At 40.7% G+C, this 20,195-nt stretch overlaps 1 protein-coding gene across 5 annotated transcripts in view; it reads right to left on the bottom strand.

The window, feature by feature from the left end:
- Positions 1–8,724: 8,724 nt before the first annotated feature.
- Positions 8,725–20,195, bottom strand: part of lrrk1 (leucine-rich repeat kinase 1) — a 49,625-nt gene continuing 38,154 nt past the window's right edge. For all 5 annotated transcript variants that reach the window (XM_015343331.2, XM_015343328.2, XM_015343332.2 and 2 more), the window contains 7 exons: positions 19,472–19,666; positions 18,899–19,050; positions 17,641–17,758; positions 17,185–17,301; positions 11,997–12,844; positions 11,086–11,187; positions 8,725–9,748 (listed from right to left, as the gene is read on the bottom strand). In XM_015343331.2, the coding sequence (XP_015198817.2) occupies positions 9,571–9,748; positions 11,086–11,187; positions 11,997–12,844; positions 17,185–17,301; positions 17,641–17,758; positions 18,899–19,050; positions 19,472–19,666 (1,710 nt within the window). In that variant the 3' untranslated portion in view covers positions 8,725–9,570. The remainder of the gene's footprint in view (positions 9,749–11,085; positions 11,188–11,996; positions 12,845–17,184; positions 17,302–17,640; positions 17,759–18,898; positions 19,051–19,471; positions 19,667–20,195) is intronic.

The following is a 20,195-nucleotide window of genomic DNA, read 5'->3' as shown; positions in this document are numbered from 1 at the left end:
TTCCTCTTCTCTTGCACGAAGGAGTGACTTTCTTTTGCTGATCGGTTTGGATGACGCTTTTATCCAGAACAAATTGCATTTATACAGCTGGATCTTTTTACTGGAACGATTCAGTTGAAGTTCCTTGCTCAAGGGTACAACAGCAGTGTGGCAGGTGGGATTTGAACCCACAACCTCCTGACTATCCAAAGCGCCTAAACACCACTGCTATAAGCAAAGCAAGCCTCAGCTTGAACTACTCTGGGAAAACCTCCCCTCAATGTTCTCCACTGCATCTCTGAAACAGCTAAGGAGAATATCACTTACAGCTCACAGTGCTTAAAATTCATCCCCTACACAGTTTTGTCATGTTAACCACATAAGTCTGAAAACTATGTGCAATGTACAGTATAGTGTGTCTCATTCATTTTAGATCAGAAAGAACTGTCTCTTTTTGCATGATACAGTAAGTATTGCTGCTTACCTTCTATTGCTAATATAAAGCAATTAATATAAAACATAGATAACTTTCTAGTTCTAAAGGTGGTCTTCCATGACCTGTTACACTATGCCCAAGACATTATACAGTATACAGACAGTATCTTAGAGTAAATAATTCCTATAATTCATATGTAACCTCAACATCTTTTCATTCTCAAAATATAATTTAATTTTAATAGTTAGGAGGTGCTGTTATATGCACTGGTGTTCAGGCATTGAATCCAATACATATTGAAAAATTAAATTGTTTAGAGATCATAATGCCTATGAATGCTTAGAAATGATCCTTGATGCTTAAGCTTGGCACATTCTAGCATAAATTGTTTTCAGACTAAATAACTGAATTTAAAAAAGACAGATGAATTGATTTAACAATTATATTCCAAGGGAGTGAGTAAACAATTCTAAGAAATTGCGACCTAAGGATAATTTCTCCTGAATTTTGAAAAAAAAATATATGTCAAATGTTAACTTGCCAAAAGCACTTTCTCCTGAAGGAAAACTATCACCATCCAAAAAGTTTCTTGACTTAAGCATAAGCCAAATCTCCCGGAGATGCTGAACAGCGAGTAGCGCTGCAAAACAACAGTGCCATTGTTGAAGCCAGACGAAAAGCAAATTTAGAGATTACAAATTTACTTTCAAAACCCTGCTCTCCCCTCAATACCCTGTGCTTTGGGTTTTGGAACTTTATGTGCCTAAAATATTAAGCTACCCAAGGTTGTCATTGTGTTTTTTGTAATTTCCTGAAAGCCTGCTTCAGTGTTTTTCAGCTGTACTGTAGGTATAATTCCCATCTCACTGTCTCTTCTTTGTCGAGGAAAGTTGCCCAGCTGTTGCCTACTGATGCTTGGGGACAACGTAGATGAGATTTGCCTTATCTACTCGGAAGGGGGTTGTTGTAACTAATTGCGGTGGGCAAAGACAAATGTACAGTACTCCCCCTGGTTTGAAATTTAAGCCTGGTTTCATTTTAGCCTCTCAAACACCCTTGCAATTATAGCGCTGTATGTAACTCTCAAGGCTCTTACATACCCATGTGTCCTGTAACCAGGCATTAAAGTTCACAAAATTCAAATTCAAGTATCTGAAGTGACACCCTCCTTTCAGTCATATTCCCATTATATTTGTAAAGTATTCATTTCAAATTTGCAAGTTTGAAAGCATACAGTATCTCTTATATAAACCTTATGCAAGCCAAAGGAACTTCACACACAGCATTCTGCTTTCGAAAGAGACTTCTAAACTGATTCAGCCTTTTGTTTGGTTACTGGCAGTGTCTCTTGGTAACATATGTACTATGTTTTTTTTTGTGCAAATGGTTCTCAGGGAAGAATTGTATGAAAGCCTTTTTATTTAGCATGTTTTTCCATTTAAAATGAGTGTTCTTCAGTAACATGTTTACTAAACATAGCACTGTTATGCCCTTTTTGGTGCGCAGAAAGACTGCAAGACATGCACATTTGTTTTTTCCTTGATCTGTGCTTAGTCATCCAAACCCCTCTATGATATTGCATATTTAAACTTGCTTTAATACATTTGCTTTCCTAAGGGAGGAATTGACCCATAGTGCAAGTTCCTGGGAAAAATAAAATAAAAAATTAAACCAAATAACCAAATCTGAAATGCTGAAGGAAAATTAGCATGTATTTGTTTTATGTCCACTTGATTTTGATAACATCTGAATCCTGTTGATATATATAACCCTCTTTTCTGTGAAAGATTATATAAGAGATATTCAAGGCCAACACTGTCTCTCTTTTATAAAATATAATTTTGAACATGGAACATTCAGTACCACAGAAAAAAAAAAACATTTGCCAAAAATGTGTTGCACCAAACTAATTGACAGTCATTACCTTACAGAGTGGTGGCAGGATGTTTTTATGCGGCCAATTTGAATGCAGCCCATGGTTTTAAGGCGATACTATTTCTGTGCACCAAGGGAAATGTAACAAAATGAAACAATATGGTGAAAAGAAGGTTTTGTAAGCATGCCCTGCATTCAGTAATTCCTCAACAGACTTGTTGTACTGTTGTAGATGTAGCCTTGACTGAGATGGCTTAGCAAGCCTGTGATCTACTGAGTCTTCCATCCTTTAACGGCATAAAATGATTAAGCTGTTTCTATAATAGGAATCCTTTCTTTCTGTAAACTCAAAATACTGGAAATGTTTACCCCTACACGTTCTCATTACAGTATGTACACTAGGAGTGGAGTCTGATGAGCCATTACATTACATTTTCACACCACATAAAAACCTGGGCCTTGTAGAAATAAATTGTTTCAGTCAATTAATCACTTATGTTCATATCTGCTACATGTCTACACTTTTAAGCATCTTATGTGTTGTGTAGAATGCAGTGCCACTTACAGCTCATTCATATTATCTGCGAATGTCTCCTTACAGTAGCCACAGCTGGTCATGTAGAGTCACAAATCAGCAGGTTATATGGGTCACCCTTAAATCATCCATTTATCTTTTGTTTCAACCAATTATGCAGGTGATTTGTTCAATTAAGGAGATTCATGAAATGAAAATACCAACACCCTGTAGCTTACGAGGATCACAGTCAGTTGTCCATTGATAATTTAACAGAATGAATCAACTTCCAAGTCTTTATCAATTGCTGACTTAAGGGGGACTTGTAAGGTCTGCTGGACGGTGGCTGTGCAGGGCCAAGCTGGCCACCTGTGACATATACAATGTGTCTCTCCAGGTCCCAGTATAGTGACACCCCCAAGGAAGGAAATGCATCTGCAAAAACAAATGTGCAGTTACACCACAAAAGTTGAATGGACAGTTTTATTGTTTCAGTAAACGTTTTATATACCTAAATATAAAAAGAATGTTTTTAATTGGAGGCATAAGAGCTGTAACAATCCATGCTCTCATATTGTCAAATCTGATACCCTGGTTCTTTCACAAAATGCTTGGATGAGATTCTTGGCTCAATTAGCTGCTAACAAACAAGCTACAGTACATGGGCTGAACAACACTTACTCTTGTTTGTTATTTTCGTATGTTTTTTAAGAGAATCCAATTCAAAAATGTCTGGAGGACGATCCGAAAAACATCAAACAAAACCCCCATCCCCTTTCCTGTTTTACTCTGCAAAGAAATAATCAAAAAAGTCCGTGTTGCATTTTTCCCTGATGTCACTGTTGTGAATAAACTGAAGTGGCTGTTCAGCTTTTGTTAATAAAAGTTCTACATACAAGTCTAATTTGGAATGACGTCCCAACAAATCAGTAACATGGATCAGCTGTACACACAGTCTGATTGATGGCAAGAACAATGAAAAACTGATACGGGTTTACTGTGTACAGTTAATGCATAGTTTACAGAATAGTTTCTTTTGGTTTACAGTATAGACAATTTGAAATTCTGGCCTGTCTAAATGTGTTCTGAGCACATAGGCATATGGTTATTCCTGTACTCGGTTTTAACTGAGGCTTTCACCTTAATCCATTTCATAAGTACCTGGTATAGGGTGAAGCACCTCACTGTTTCAAAGGGTATTGGATGTGTTTCCCATACAGAGCCATCACTGGTACAGTATGTGTGAAAGCAAGGGGATGTCCTTCAGGTCAGCTATGCCAGTTTCTGTCCTCATACACACCGGCTCTGCAGTGTGGAAAAGCAGGTGTCCTATATCAGGCACTTACTGTAGGTCACAGGCAAGACATTTCTACCACAGACATCTGCAGTCTTTCTTTTGTTAACCCCTCCGTGCTGTTTCAGGTTTCAGGACCCAGTTAAAAATCTTAAAAGGCTGGGGAAGAAAAATGAATCCTTATGAAAAGAAAAAGAGTGTCTTACACAGGTTTATTTTTATCTACACTACCACACGTGATATTTCTAGAAAACTATTACAAACTTGGAGTGCAGGGGTTCCCAATGCTGGTTCATGGATTTTCTTCCACCTGAGCACCCAATTAAATAATTGAACCCCTAACAGACCGGGTTAGGTTTCATTTGAACTCATTGAAGAGGTTGTCCTTTAACTGCTGAATTTCTGAGGCACCTTAAAATCTCCTACATTGGAGTAGCTTAGCCAATTAATCTTTTCAGCCATGCAGCTGCATTGATAACCTGCAGGTATGGGGGGGGGTCACCAGGCCCAGGACTGGTAGCCTCTGCTATGGTATATTGAGACACAAATATTTTTCTCTTATACAGTGTTCACAGCAGAGGCTGCTATACTCTCAGAGTTCACTCCACTGGAAAGTCCACTGTGCCCTGACTCACCAAAGCTTCTCACAGATTTAGATTGTACTCCTCAGCAGTCTAAAACCTTACAGTACTGTCAGGAACTCTTTCCTGTAAGAAAGACACAGACCTCCTGTTGTCTTGGCAAGGGAACAAACATCTCGCATCGCAGCTGAAAGAGGAATTGGCTCTGAACGCATTTTCATCAGGCTAAACCAATTTCGGCCAATCTAATTGTCAACTGTGGAGCCTTTAATTCCTCAGCCCAGAGGCAAGCCAGGCTCCTGGGCCTGCTGTTCTTGAGCTGTCTCTGTTGGGGAGACCCGGGTGAGGCCTGGCTGGAATGTTTCTCCCGCTACCTCGACAGTACTTTGACCACTCTCAGGAAGCTGCCCCAGGGGGCTGGCTACCATATGGAAAGTATTACTAGCCAGGCCTCTTGCTGTTTTCCAATTGATTTCACCCCCCACCTCCAACGAGCACAGTCATGTCATGGAAAGGCTGAATGAATTCGCCTGTGCCACAACCTACAACACAGAAATGTATTTTATGAGTGCCCTTCAAGCCCAGCCATCCCAGAAAGTTGTGCAGAAATATAAAAAAAAATCCTTTATTAAAAGCAGTTCATTACACAGCCTAACTTGCAAAAAGACTGTCCAAACTCTATGGGATTAATTACAGGAGACCGGGAATTCTTCCACTGCTTAACATGCATGCATGAGATGATTGTAGCCATTTTTAAAAACATGTCTTGCTGGTAGCAAATGTTTGAAAATGTGTTACAGATTCACTACAGATCTGTCCTTATTCACACATAGTGCCTAAAATCTAACCAAGTGGACCTCTGCAGAAAGGAAAAAATATAGTGGGAGCTTAATTCAGTGTCATTATCCACCTAAGAGCATCCAAAACTGATCTCTTATTAAGAGTCGTTTAGACAGAGCTAAGGAGGCAAATTCCTAAACAAGTTGCATAATCACCAGCTGAACTGGCTGGAACAATGCGCTTAAAAGCACAGTATATTTGAAAACAAGGACAGAGTGCAGAAACTAGTGAACAAAATGAGCAAGCACATCAATTAAAAGCACCAGTGATTAGCAGCTCAGTGGGAAAGAAAACCAACAGACACAGGGTCCCCCAGGAGGAGGGCTGGAAACCACTGTTTCATACCACTGGAGAAGACATCTGTGTACACATGGATTGCTAAAACAATTCTCTAGAAAGAGAAGTCTCTGCTTCATTGTTGGAAGCTGTTAAAATAAAAGCAGGCAAACTGCATAGCATTTTAATGTTTGCTTTTTCTACCTGCACATCGCATATAATGCGTTTATGCTCAAGCAGAGGTAGAACAGAAAATGAAAGGCAACTGGAGCATGGCTTTCAGCCTTCTACGAGGCTAAATTAACATTGTCCCCTCCTGCCTGTTTCTCCATCATGGACACAGGCTGAACAAAGACATCTGGAGAGCATTAGATGAGAAGCGACGACAGCCCTTGGTGCTCACTGAGATGAGAGCTGGTGCAAATTGCTCTTTGAAATTGCCTTCTAATGCACAGAGAACCCACTGCTCTGAAACCGGCGCTGCAAATTAAATGTTCATCTAAATGATCTCCATGGTAACATGCAGGATTGTCAGCCACCTTGACCTCCTCAATAAATCACAGCCTTTGGAAACTCAATCTCAATGTGATGAAAGGTTCTGTCCTCTGTGTAACTAAAGCACCGCGTTTTGGAATAAAATTAAGCGCAGTGAAATGGGGGACAGTCTAAACCAGTTTACCACCCCCACAATCCCATTGAGCCTGACTCCAGTTCTGCGAACAGCACTTCAGCCTGTCTCCCTTATTGCAAGAGCTGGCACCCCAAGACGGGCTCCACTCTCATCATACAACATCCTGCATTTGCATCACAGCACTAAACCTCGCATGCTTTAACTTTAGAAATCCTGTAGAATCCCACACGTCTTCTGGTCTTAAATATTTTCTAAATGATGTGGAACATTGTTAATTATTTGCGAGCATTAATTAGAGTTGAGAAAATCCTTGCCTTAGGCTACCTGAACCAGTTTTCACAAAGCTGAAGTAGTGGGAATTGTAGGAGCCTGTTTTCTTTCCCCCAGTGAAGGTCAAAAGTCTTCAGTCAGTGCTGCGTTATTGCATTCATTTGTGGTTACTTGCAGCTTCATAAAGCGGGTTTTAAAAAATATTACCCAGGTGCTTGCCTTGTCATCACCTACTTTTCACTCATCAATCATGCATCAGTAGCTAGTTAGTCTTTGGAACTGCTCTGTGAAGCCCTTTCCTTTGAGTGGAACTTCAGACTAGGATTACAAACTACTATTCAGACCCCTACACACTCTATATGATGCCAAGTATTACAGCACATTATAGCTGTGTGCCTGTCCTAGCCCTTTTGTATCAGTCAATCCCCTAGCCATTTCAGTTACTTTTCTTATTCAGCTTTTTTATGGTTAATACATTCATCCTCATCTTCCACATGACAAACCACAATTTTGAAAATCATGTTGCTAATCCAAATTTTTTTCCATAAAGAATACAATCTTTTTTTTATATGTTAGGGATAAATGGATAAATGGCAGAGAGCTTCTTTATAAAAAAAGAACATTGCATTTGGAACAGTTGTCTTGGCCCATGGGCTAGGATTTAAACTGACTGCAATGTCCGTTATTCCCATAACTTTCTTATAAGCATGTACTTCCTTGTAATTGAGCTACATCAAGGAAAGCAATCTCTATCTCTGCCTTTTTATGCTGATCCCTTATCATGATCTCTAGGAGAAATGGTGTGATGTAGTGCACAGGAGAAGGCTAAGAGTTGTTGAGATTATTGCCGGCGAGCTTGGTTTCGATCTACTACAGAGAACACGGCCAGGAAGCACATCAGCTACCAACACAGCAAACAATTTTCTTGGAGAATTTCCTGTCAACCGTCTCAGGAACATATGTTAAAGCGCAGCGTTTCATAAAGAGAATGGCCAAGAATGAGGAAGTTCCAGAATTTCTAAATGCTGAGTGTAGGGCTGTATTTGTTCATTCGTCATATAACAATTGGGCCCTAGAAACCCATCTTACCTTTCTTAAAATATCTCTGCCTCTTCCACACATTGCATTACTCTGCAATGATCAGTTAATGGTCACTTGTCAGCTTTGACAACAGTTAAGTGTCACACATAAATCACGTGTGTAGATGTAAAATAATGCTTACCAAGGAGTACAAGGAAACACTACACCCATTTAAGCAGAGCAAAATGAAAAATGGCTGAATTACAAGGAGAAGTTTTACTACATTGCTGCCAAAGCGGGTGGCACAGTGGTGCAGCAGTTAGCATTGCTACCTTGCTGTGCTTGGGCGGTGCTATCTGCATGGAGTTTGCATGTTCTTCCCATGTTCGTGTGGGTTTCCCTAGGGTGCTTGAGTTTCCTCAAACAGTCCAAAACAAACTGGTAGGTTAATTTTCATCTCTGAAAACTGGCCCTACTGTGAGTGTGTGTGGGTTTGTGTGGATACAGCTAAAGCTACTCAATAAAAAAAAACTATGCTTTGTATCATATTTTCAGTACTTGGAAATATAATTCAAGCCTTTTACTATCACCTCTGCCTCCATCTTAACTTTCAGAGCCTTCACTTAGCTTGATAGAAAGCCGAGTTTTTTTTTTAACCAGAATTAAGATTCATGACTAGTTTACTCCAAATAGTTCATCTATGTTTTAATCCAAGTAAACACTCTAAGAAAGATAGGTGAGTTAATTGAGTCCCTTCTGACACCAGTTTCTGTTTATGCACTCCAGCTTTATAAACCATGATGTGGACCAAATGGAAAAGGTACAATTATATGAGCTTCAGGCGCTTAATTTAATGCAGTTAAATGCAGCGGCTATTTATTATTGGATATAGCGCTGCCAGTTTTAGAGGTGTAGACAGAAGCACCACAGTTGAGCACTGTATTAACATGACATTTTTGTAATTGCAGGATCACACATTGCAAGAAGCAAAACTTTGATTTCTATCTGGCTCTTTGAAAAAAAATATTTACTGTGACAAAAAATGATTTCAGATGATTCGATCAATCACACAAACAGTGCATTGTAGTTTTATTTACACATGCAGGTAGTATTCCCAACCATATCATAATATACAAGTACATTACATTATACACTCCACGAATCTTTAGCTGGATACATATTATCAGGCATTGTTCCGCAACAACTGGCATCTAGAACTGTATCTGCATGGCAGAGCTTTTTAATACTCTTTTTAATTTAGAAAATAAATGCTTTCTACCATTGCACATTTAAGAAACAATCATTTAACCCCTTTCCCAGGCTGCAATTCATAGCTTATAGCTTATATTAAGGATATAGATTTGGAAACCTTTTTAATCTTTAGGTTAGTCCTTGCTACTTGTAGGAGCCGCATGTTCCCTAGTTTATTTTTGATGGCCATGTAGAAACTTTCATGCAATTTTATTTATTCAGTACTGGTCTTCTTGACCTTCTTCTGGTTGGAAAAAAAAAAGTTCAGTTTGTATGCATTTGGTCTCCTGTAGTCCCTTCCACAGGGATCCGGGGATACTAGTTAAATGTGTTGAAAAAGATCACATGTCATGCAAGTAACAGACATCCTACTTGAAGAGCTGCCATCCACACCTGACTGCCTGCACAGGTACACATGTGGCTTTGACAGGGAGCAGGCAGCTGAAGCTCAGGATAAGGAGAAGAGCTCCAAGCGAGCTTCCCCCCGCTCTCTGGTGCTGATGTCAAAGCGTGCTTGCCCCCCGGTAGGAACAGGGAGGCCTGTCAGTCTCTATTCCCCCAAGCGTGTCGCTCACAGAGCTCCGATTCTGCGCCGCACAAGAGCTACCTTCTTTTTCTCATGCTGTTCTCCAGCCGGCCCAGCTCCTCATAGGACTGGTAGAAGATTTCAAACTCCCTGCCTCTCCAGCCCCTCCAGACAGCCAGGCACCACTCCATGTTTTCATTTCGAAAGCCGCACACAACAGTGTCCTTTGCAACCACAGCCGCTTCCATCAGCACCCTGGGGAAAGACAGGGGGCATTTTACTCACTTTCACTTTTTTTCTAAACAAGAAATTAACATGTAGCGCCTCTTCCTAGAAACACGGAGGCAGCATGGAGAAGCATTTCCTTCAGAGGGCACTGGCTTTACAATCACACTGTTTATTAGTTCGACTGTACAAACCAGTAGGAAAACATACCGGTTCAGCCTGCTTAGCATTTTAATGTTTTGAGCCTGTTATTTTGTAAATGGATCACACAGTACACAGCAGCAGAGCTGCTGCCCTAATAGCATTTATGTGTAACAAATGTTATTAACAGTATTTGCTTTTTGTTTTCAATTAAAGACAAGGTAGTTGCACACATTCTGTCTTTTACTAAACACCTTCTGAGGTCAGATTGTTGAAATTACAACTGGAACATACTCAAGTTTCCTTTTGGACTGTACTATGCTAGGACATGATGCAATTCCAGAACACATGTCTCAAGAGGCACTTTACCAGGTTACTCAATAAGATCACATAAAAGAATGGAACTCCTCAGTTTTAAGCTGAAATGTAAATCTGGATTTTCATTAACTTTCTGTGGCTGTCCCATTATTAGTGTTTTGCATGTCAAGTGAAAGATAAGGGTGTTTGAAGACCTCTGATTAATGACCATAACATAAGTACTGGTGTCAAATTGCTCTTACAAATTCAGAAGACACAGACTCCTGTAGACTTTAGGGATGTATGTTCTTTTTAGAAATGATTTATGCAATAACCACCAAATTCAATTTTAATACATCAAAAACTTTCTTGACCTGCGACACAGGTGGATAATACCATGTGGGCTTATTAATGGAAATGTACTGTTTACTGCATAATGGTGTGAAACGCCTGCTCTTAAACCTGAACTTTGAACAAAAGTCCTTTTTATAGTGAAACAGCTGGTAGAACTTTTAAAGAAATAATTACAGAGTCACCCAAACCATTAACTACATGATGAATGATCTCTGTGTGCCTTACTGAAGCTGAATCAGCAGCTTAATGTCTATTTTTTCCATATTTGAGAGCTTAACTGCAAGTAAGGAGGAGCTGAATTGATCCAAACATCACGCCATTGTAAATGATGATTTGTGATGGACAGTATACAGGACACATCGAAGGCAGAATGACTATGAATTTTAACAGGAGCATGAAGTCTTCGAAACTTCAAAACCTTTCAAAACCTAATTTAAACCAAAAACCAACAAAATGGAGTATGAACACCAAGTAACAATTTCCTGAGTAAAAATAAATTGTGACTGTTTCTTGTGAAGTTGTGTTGGCAATTGGGATGTCATAATGCGTAACAATTGGAGCAGCTCCAAACTCACCCGTGCTCAGGCAGAGTTGGGGCCCTCAGTACTGCGATCACCCTGCCTCTCTGGACCTCTGCCTGCTTCTCCAGCTTGATGACCATCACTTCCCCACCACGCCTGCAAGACAGCAGTCTCTCAGTCCCACATAGGCCATAAGCTGTGCCCTCCCGACTACGTCTGCACAGGCATGTTTCAGCATAGCTACTTACTTTGAAAATGTAATAGCTATTTCAAATAATGAAATCAAAAAGCTTAAAATGATTTTAAACTGTTTTAAAAGTCTGATAAGACCCAGACCTATGGTCCAAGATCCACAAGATAAAATTGTTTACCATTTTAATTTTCCTTTGACATAATTATTAATAATACACATATGAGAATGTCATTTACCATGTAGTATGCTTTTCACACAGATCTGAAAACTGATTGTCTTACGATTAAGTTTAGTTAGTCCTAAACTAACTCTGCTACACTATGTAATTCCAGATACATAAAAATAACCATGAATCTGCCAGCAGCTATATCAACCTGCAGCTCACAACTGGCCACACACTGAAGCTAAGCAGGTGTAACCTGGTCAGTACCTGGATTGGTCTTTACCAATCATGGCCTCCTAATAATCCCCCTCTCTGAACTGGCTTCATCACTCTGTTCTCCTCCCCACTGATAGCTGGTGTGTGCTGAGCTTACTGGAGCACTATGAGTGCTGTCACATCCCCCATTACCTGTAAAGTGCTTTGAGTAAAGTGACTTGAAAAGTGCTATATACTGTAAGTGTAAGCAATCAAATCTGAAAATAGGTTTGGAAATCCCTCCCAGCCTTCGCTTTTGTGGGCACTGAGAGTGGTGGCTAACCCCTCCCCGCAAACCGAGGGATTGCAATGACCAGAATGGAGCATGTTGATGAGCGCGCATAAATATCTCACCTGGGGATCCACAAGGTGTTTCTCACTGCAAGGACTCTCACAGCCTGCAGATGCTCCGGGGTTTCGCTCTCCAAGAGAGCCTCAAAGGTCTCGGGGGAGGTGGGGTCAACGGGCAGCTCCTGCGCTCTGTCGGAGTCCTCGCAGTCCGTGGAGAAAGGCATGCTGCAGGAGCTGGCCAGAGAGCTCAGCACCCCCGAGCTGGACCGGTCCATCTGACACAGCTGCTCGGAGGACGCGGAGGACATGGAGCAGTAGTCCGTCAGGGAGTCCTGGTGCATGATGATCTGAGTCCCCGTCTCCTCGCTGTACATTATTGTCACCTCTCCGGGGCTGCTGTGCTCAGAGCTCTTCTCCGGGGTGGGGGGCGATGGAGAGACCGCCCCAGCAGGCTGCTGGACTACGAACATGTCCCGGAGGGGGTTGCGGTCTCCACAGAAGTACCGCGCGCAGAGCTGGTAGCTCGCGGCGTGGTACATGAGCAAAGTGTTCGTATGGTCATCCAAACACCAGGCGGCCTCTTCTCCCCAGCAGCCTGAATTAGATGCCATTGACACTATTGTAGAGGGGTAGGTATAGGGATCCAGGCGGTTAACTGCCTGGAGGGTCAAACAGTCGATGATGAGGATGCCAGGGCCATTGGTATACCAGACCTCAGTGCCACTATTAGCCAGTAACATGGCCTTCACAGGGTAGGGCCTCTGCCTCGGATCTTCGTCTGCAATGCTGAAGACGGATCTGTTGAGAGTGTGGGAACACAGGTAGGACTCGCCATCATGGGGTACGTCGTTAATCAGCGTGTACACAGCAATAAGCCCATCCGCCATGCCCACAAAGACCAACGGGAGAGACTAGAGCAAGAAAGACAGAAACAAGATCATGCTTTATAGGTGCTTCAGCTCTCAGGCAAGGATTGGACATGAAACAGGGGCGGCAAGAATGTGGGACATGTCTTGTCAAGGACTATGAAACGCATATCTTCAAGGATCACAACCCAGCTGATCTTCCAGGTTTCTTATTAATTCTTTCAAAATCACTTGAAAATGATCAATTGATGAACTTTCAAAATAATAAATTTAAAAACAATAAATTCAATTTGACAAAGAGACGAAGTTGTAGGGTTGGGTCCCGCGTCTGGAAAACGTACCTCAATATACAGCGGTATACATGCATGTACTGTGATATGTACCGTGGTATACTGCAAACTATTTTGCATGTTTATATATGGAGACTCTCTCATAGTTTCATGATTAGTAAAGCATATTGAAATGTATACAAAATAATTAAAATGATGTTGTTTTATTGGTACCAAAGAACTAGAAATAACACTGAACAGTGTAACAGAACAATTTAACAAGATGCAGATTTTTGTCAATAATTAAATGATTAAATGTTTTTTCACAAGCTATTGGAGGTTAATTTTTGGTTTGGCTTGGTTAGATGATGTAAAATTCAAAATATAACAGGTGCCTGTAAGCTGTAACATTTTTTCTTTACAATGAGTAAGGTCGATATTCACAACCTTATGAAACCTGTTTAGCATGTTCGATTGCCCTTGGCTATTTCATCTAAAACTTCAAAGAATCCTCAATGCTTGTTTAAAACATTGTTGAGACGAGACAATCTATATTGACTTAAACAGCTTAAGAAAATCTTACTTGCAAAAAAGATAAAAATCAAAGCATGTCTAATGGTAGTAATGGAATTAAAACATGATCAAGACTAGATTTCCTTCTCGACTAGAGTTACAGTAGAATCAGAAAAAGTAGAAAAAACAGCACATGTTCACTGGGTGATTGGGAATGCCCTTATCAATGAAAGTCAAGGTTGTTCTGAACCAATCAGCCCAATTTCCACATGATTTCCGAAAAACGTACTAGCCTTTTAAAGTTAACGATATTTTAATCGCAGTCATTTTGTTCTATGAATCAAATTAGATTTTATGAATGTAAACAGTAGAAAAGCTTTGTACAAAAGCATCTAAACAACCACACAAATACAAACAAATCAGATAAAATACTGTACATCAGTAACATGCCCTGGCTATGCGTTAACTTGTATTACAAATTCGTCACCATTTGACATCAGGGGACTTTGGTTTGTTAGATGGTTTGTTTTCCTCTTTAAATAGGGCTTTAGGAGCAGCAGTTTTCCTGCTTCACGGGGATAAAAACCAGCCTCACCAGTTAGGTGAGAACGGTGCTCGGTGGACCGGCAAGACAGAAAAAGGAGAACATTGTCTCAACTTCTGATTTTGATGACAATAGTTCTATCTAGGAGAAGTGAACAAAATGTTGTGTTTAAAATCACTTCTTACCAATGATGCATACAAAGCAGATCTTGTCAACAAGCTTAACGGTAGGTTATTTCACAAATTATGCAATTAACACAAATTATTGCATTAATTACAAACCAATAAATGTCTCTTGTATTTCATACAACTGTGGTGGGTAGTAAATGATCTATGCTAGAAAACCCTATGAACTGAGCTTCTTTCAGCAACAGGCATATAGAGCTCAGACTGGAACTGCTAAGACAGCCGATATCACATATATAACTATAGGAGTTCAGTTTCGTTTTTAAAAAAAGCTTTTGAGTTTTAAGTTAAGACTTGAAATTAGACCTAAAAAAGTCCTAATTTTATAAAAAGTTTTGAGTTTTCACAGTCAGGGTGCATAATAGATTGGAGTCCTATTGCCCATAGTTCAAATTCTTACTGAGAGGATCAACAAAATACTGGTATCAGAAGGCTATGGTGAACAGCGATAAGTGTAACATACTGTATAAGGAGATAAGAAATACAATGAGAATTGATCCAAAGAAACACATCTTGATGGCACTTCTTTTAACAGCCATACTCACACAACTGGACTTTTACAGGTGATGTGGAAAACCTAAGAACGCAGCCTCTGTCTTACAACTGCTTACTTGGATAAGAAATTAACTAGCTCAGCTATACACTACAAGGAGACATCCAGTTTCCTGTCAGATTTGATTTTCAAGTAAAATTGAAATTCCATCACTGTAAAGATGGAAATTCACACTATGATGTCCAATCTGGCCACGTGGAAGAACTGTTTACTGAACAGAAGTGGTCCCATTATGGAGGAGCTCAAGCCTAATTAAGGTATAAGTTAACACAAACTAAAGCCAATACAGGTAATGCCAAGTAGGCCCCCCAGCTGAGCAAGACAACTATAATGGTTCACATTACTGAAAGCAGTAGAGACATCCAGTAGAAAAAACAATAAAAAAGAGCCCCTGAGTCTGAAGCTATTAAGACATCAATAAAAATCTTGACAAGGGCTGTTTTGGTGCCATAAAGCAATTTAAAATGAGAGCGTAGAGATTCGTAAAGTTTGCTTAAGAGGAGATGGTTCTTTAATTGCCACAGGCAAGTTTGGCATAGGCCATTAATTAATGATCGAGTTATTAGTAGCCTGGTTCATATTTCTTAAGACAGGTCTGACACCAGTAATTTTAAGTTCTAAGGGCCCAACTCTGTAGCTCAGAGATGCATTGATGATTTTTGTTGCCAACGGACAGGGAGTCAGGAAACAGTCTCCATCTCGACCTTATCTCTTTATTCCTAACAGACAAGCGGGGAATCAAATTTTATAACCCAGCTCTGGGAGGGCTGTGAGAAACCTAGGCAAAGTTAAACAAGTAACAATATGCATCCATAGAACAGAGCTGATCTGTATAGCAAGGGGAACAGTGTGTATTGGATACAGATAATGTTTTTCTGGGACTATAGAGCTGACATTGGTTGCCAGTATGTTATTATAGAGTTCAACCATATAATCTGGATTCTCTACTGTTCCTGGAAAGGACAGGAAATGTGCAATACTGCTCCTGCAACTCACTGACACATTTTAACTCTTCTTTAACTCAGTTCTGCAAGAGGCAAGGCCATTAGGCTTATTACTTTACTTTTGTCTTGTCCAGGCAAACATAAGCGTTATGCACAGTACTCACAATTGTCTTAGCCCTCTTAAGTCAGAGTTGTCCAGTCCTGGTCCTGGATGGCTGGTGCACCTGGATTTTTCTAGGTGTCTTTAAAGAACCAGTACTTATAGAGCTAAAAGAAGCTGTCAACGTGGTCCAATTAGCCACTAGAGAACTGATTTAGGATCTTAATGGCCAAGTTGGAATGAAAACAGATAAGACACACTGACATTCCAGGTCCTGGGCTCGAAAGCCTTGATATAATCATGTTAAGGTTTTAAATAGCACTCTTAATAAAATATGTATCTAGTTTGTACACTTTATTCCATGGCCAGAACACAGTATTGTTTTATGGAAAACAGATCTTTAGATTTTTTTTCATTCTAAAATTCACAAATTTAAGAACAACACAAGAGGATTACAAAAGATGAATTATTTATTTTTATCTGAACTATACCTTTGTGTTCAGTTTTCACTCAATAGTGAGGTATTGTGGTTAATTGGGCCGTGTCCAGAAGAGTTAAGAAGCACCAGGTTTACCACAAAACAGCTAAAGACGGCCATGGTTAAGAAGTCCTAAAACATCAAAGTTTTGTCCTAAAACATAATTAGTAGCAAATTAAAAACCTGATTGTAGAGTATTTTGTGTCAACACCAAGAGGCAGCCTGTTTCTATCGTGAACTGTAGCCAACACCTGGAAAAGCCAGTCTGCTTTATAATTAACAAAACCTGAGGCAAAGGGAAAGGGAGGAGTCACCCCTCAGGGTTATTAAAGGGACTGTATGGGACAAAAACATTACATTCCCACTGTGGTTAAAATACCTTCACATGTTAAATGAAATGTGCTCAACTGTAAAGGTGTAGCATGTAACACAGTGACATAAGCCAAGGAATGACATAAGTACAAAATACAAATTAGATTCTTAATGCTGGGTTGCACAATTTTCTTTTTGTTTTGGAGATAAACAGTTGGAGATATTGGAGAATTGGAGATAAACAGTTGTTTGACTCCTGTACTTCCCAGTCAGAATGAGGACCCATCAACGAGCTCCTGTCTCACACCCTCCACAGCCCCCTACAGAACAGCTACTGCAGACTGGAGGAACGGAGCCTCGCGCACTGACGGCTCTGCAAGTTCTCAGGTCACCAACGAGTCACAGCAGTTAGGAGCACTCTGCCAGGACTGCCGCCACTGCTTGGGAAACTTTCCAGATCATTGCAAACCCCGTTGCTATGGCTTACCTCTTTCCGCGCTGGCACTATAAACAAACAGGTGACCACGGCAGGACAGAAGAAATGTTGCTGGGGGTTATTCAGTGGACACATATCCTTCAAACTGTAAATATAAATATTCTGGTCCTTGGGGGGAAGAAAAAGGACAGATTAAAATCAGAACCTGAGAAAACACAACTGTGCGCAGGAGACAATGACATTCTCTCAAAGCAATAAAGACAACTTTCACGTGTCACAAAGATAGACCGAATTCAGCAGATTGGTTCCAATCAGTCACTTTTTGGTCTACAACGATTTGTTTTAAGCCGTGGAGAATTTTGAAGTGTTAAATTCAGGCAAGCATATTGATGGCATGCTTCGTTAAGATGACCTTTTCCATTCCCATTTAAAAACAGGTTAAAAAAATTGCAATGTGCCCCTCAGTACACACTTTTCTCAAGGACAACAACGAGACTTCCAGTGTACCTCGGTTGCAGTCCAGAGAGTGTTTTCTACTTTCATTTGACAGCTGATCTTCATTCCAGGGCAGGCCATTCTCCTTACTTCGACCTGACCTTTGTCGACATTCACCACAGTGTAATTCCTGCAAGACAAATCCCGACGAATGAGCTACGTTTCAAACCTGCAGAGTGCCCCCTTCACACCGTTTACTCGGGCCTACCGCTCTGTATAAAGTACTTAGACAGCTTTCTGAGACCATTTACCCAAGCGGGGAGTTTACGCTGAAGATATTTTCACATCAGCTCAGCCTGGCTCATTTCGATTTCTCACCTGTCCACAGGGACAGTCTCGATGAGCCAGCTTTGCAGTGCAGAACCGCAATGCGTGCAGGTGGGTTACCGAGAGATGTGGGTGCCGCTCACCACTGAAAGCGCACATCTGTTACTCATATCAATGAGGAGGCCTGAGAGTGTCTCCGTGAGTGGCCTTGTTTGTGTTGGGGAAGGCTTATGGGCAAGCAAAAATCAGCAACAACTGATTCAGGAGATAAAGCTCAGATTGTGCAGTGCTGGCATTACCCTGGAACCCCATATTTCCGTGGTATTCAATCACAAACAGCAATTAACACCAGCAAAGCAGCTCCTCCTCCTCCAGAAACTGTGTTAGAAGGCTTATCCTGTATTTCCATAGCCCTTTTTAAGCATCATTAATTTATCACAATTTTTAAAATCCCTTCACTTCTACCTTTTTGGAAAAAGGTACTGTCCATGCTACATAGATGTACAGAGGTTTTATACAGCTTTTTTAATAAAAGAGAGATATCAACCAGGTAATAAGTGGCTCTCACAAAAGCATGCGGGATCAAACACCCTTTCTTGTACTTTACCATTATATTATTTACAATTATAGCAGCTGTTATTTTATTGCGGCAAATTTGCATTGATGTTTTCCTTTCTGAGGGAAGTAAAGGAATTATGTACACACAAAGACTTTTATGCTCCCTCGTGTATAAACAAAAGTTATCTATTAGAAATTAAAGACAAGTGAACAACCTCGAAACATAAGCATGGACAAAAACATCTAGGTATTTCCTTGTTGGTTGGTGTGGGGGAAACGTAGTAATTAGAAAGAATAACAATCTCTAGTAGCCCATATGGGCAGCCACATTATCTCTCAGACACTGCTACTGTTTCTTAAGCACTCCCCATGTCAAAGTATGAAGAGCTTAAGAAACCGCAAGAGCTTCTGATAGATCTTGTTGATTTTTTTCAACAGTCCAAACCTTTCGTCTTGGTCGATGTCCCAGAACACAGCGGGGTGCCCCTGCTCGCTGGAGAGGAAGAGCTGGCTGTGCTTCCCACAGGGCAGAAGGTACTTAAAGCAGGGGAAGCTGGGCTCCTGCATCAGCCTGAGCAGAGCCATTGCCGTGGGACGCTGCACACAAGACAGGAACAGAGCACACATTCAAACACCAGTGGACCAGGACGGTATGTTTGCAGTTCTGTCACAATGAGGCCTTCCAGAGTTGCACAACACTGCTGAAGTATGAATTTATTCATGGGAGCTCAGCTCCTGGATACAGCGCAACCTGATTACCGAAAGCATTCTGGTCTGCATCACTAATTTTAGTTATTCCTTCAGTTATTTCAGGCTGTACAATAGTTTGAATTATGCTTTGTCCTCAGACTGGTTTTAGAGAAAATCCAAATGCTATGTAATGTAAAGATTTACCGATACCCGGCCGATGACTGCTGAACTACTTTACAAACAGGACAAACAGGTTCGTTTCCATGGAGAGTGTTGTATTTCTGACACCCAACTACCAATGACAAGATAAACCCATGCAGAGACCCACCTTCTCCGGCTTGGTGTCCCAGCATTCTAACATGAGTGTCTGCAGACAGTGGAACTGCACCTCCTCTGGGGTCCCCAGCACAGGCCGGACACCCTTGGACAGCTTCTTGGCAATCTGAAGCTGGTGCTGTCCCAGCACAGGCCTGAGCCCAGACAGCAGCTCATACAGCACCATGCCATAAGAGAACATGTCCACCTGGTCAGAACAAGCATTAATCTGTCAGGATCTAGATTTTCATAGCCATTACCCACAACAGGAATACAGTTACATCAAATGTAGTGTTAAGGTATAAAGATTATCTGGTCAAGCATGGAATATAGAAATGCACTGTGGCTATGAAAGGCTTATGGAAGACTATAACTATAGTAACGGGCAGGCTGTTTATGTTATTAAAGCCGTCTGCAAAGTCTTCCAAAGCCCTAATGTTCTTCCAAATAATGGCTGATAACCCACACTGCAATTAAACCACCACAGCTACTGGGAGTTTGTGATAACACTTTATTTCCAAATCAACTACAGTACAGTACAACTACCATCATGATGACACCACTGTACAGAACCAGCCATTCCCAATTCTAAACTTAAAAATTCAAATTAAAGAACCTGTTTAATTTATGATGATTTGGTATTTTGTTGTGTTTTTGGTATTGGTATAGCATTTCAGCTTGCTATTTTACGGCAAAACACACAAATAAAAGACACACCACAAATAAACCAAATGTAG

Source organism: Lepisosteus oculatus, chromosome 5 (assembly GCF_040954835.1).
Source record: "Lepisosteus oculatus isolate fLepOcu1 chromosome 5, fLepOcu1.hap2, whole genome shotgun sequence".
Classification (NCBI taxonomy): domain Eukaryota; kingdom Metazoa; phylum Chordata; class Actinopteri; order Semionotiformes; family Lepisosteidae; genus Lepisosteus; species Lepisosteus oculatus.
Note: the sequence above shows the minus strand (reverse complement) of the source record. Positions and strands in the feature narration are given on the sequence as shown.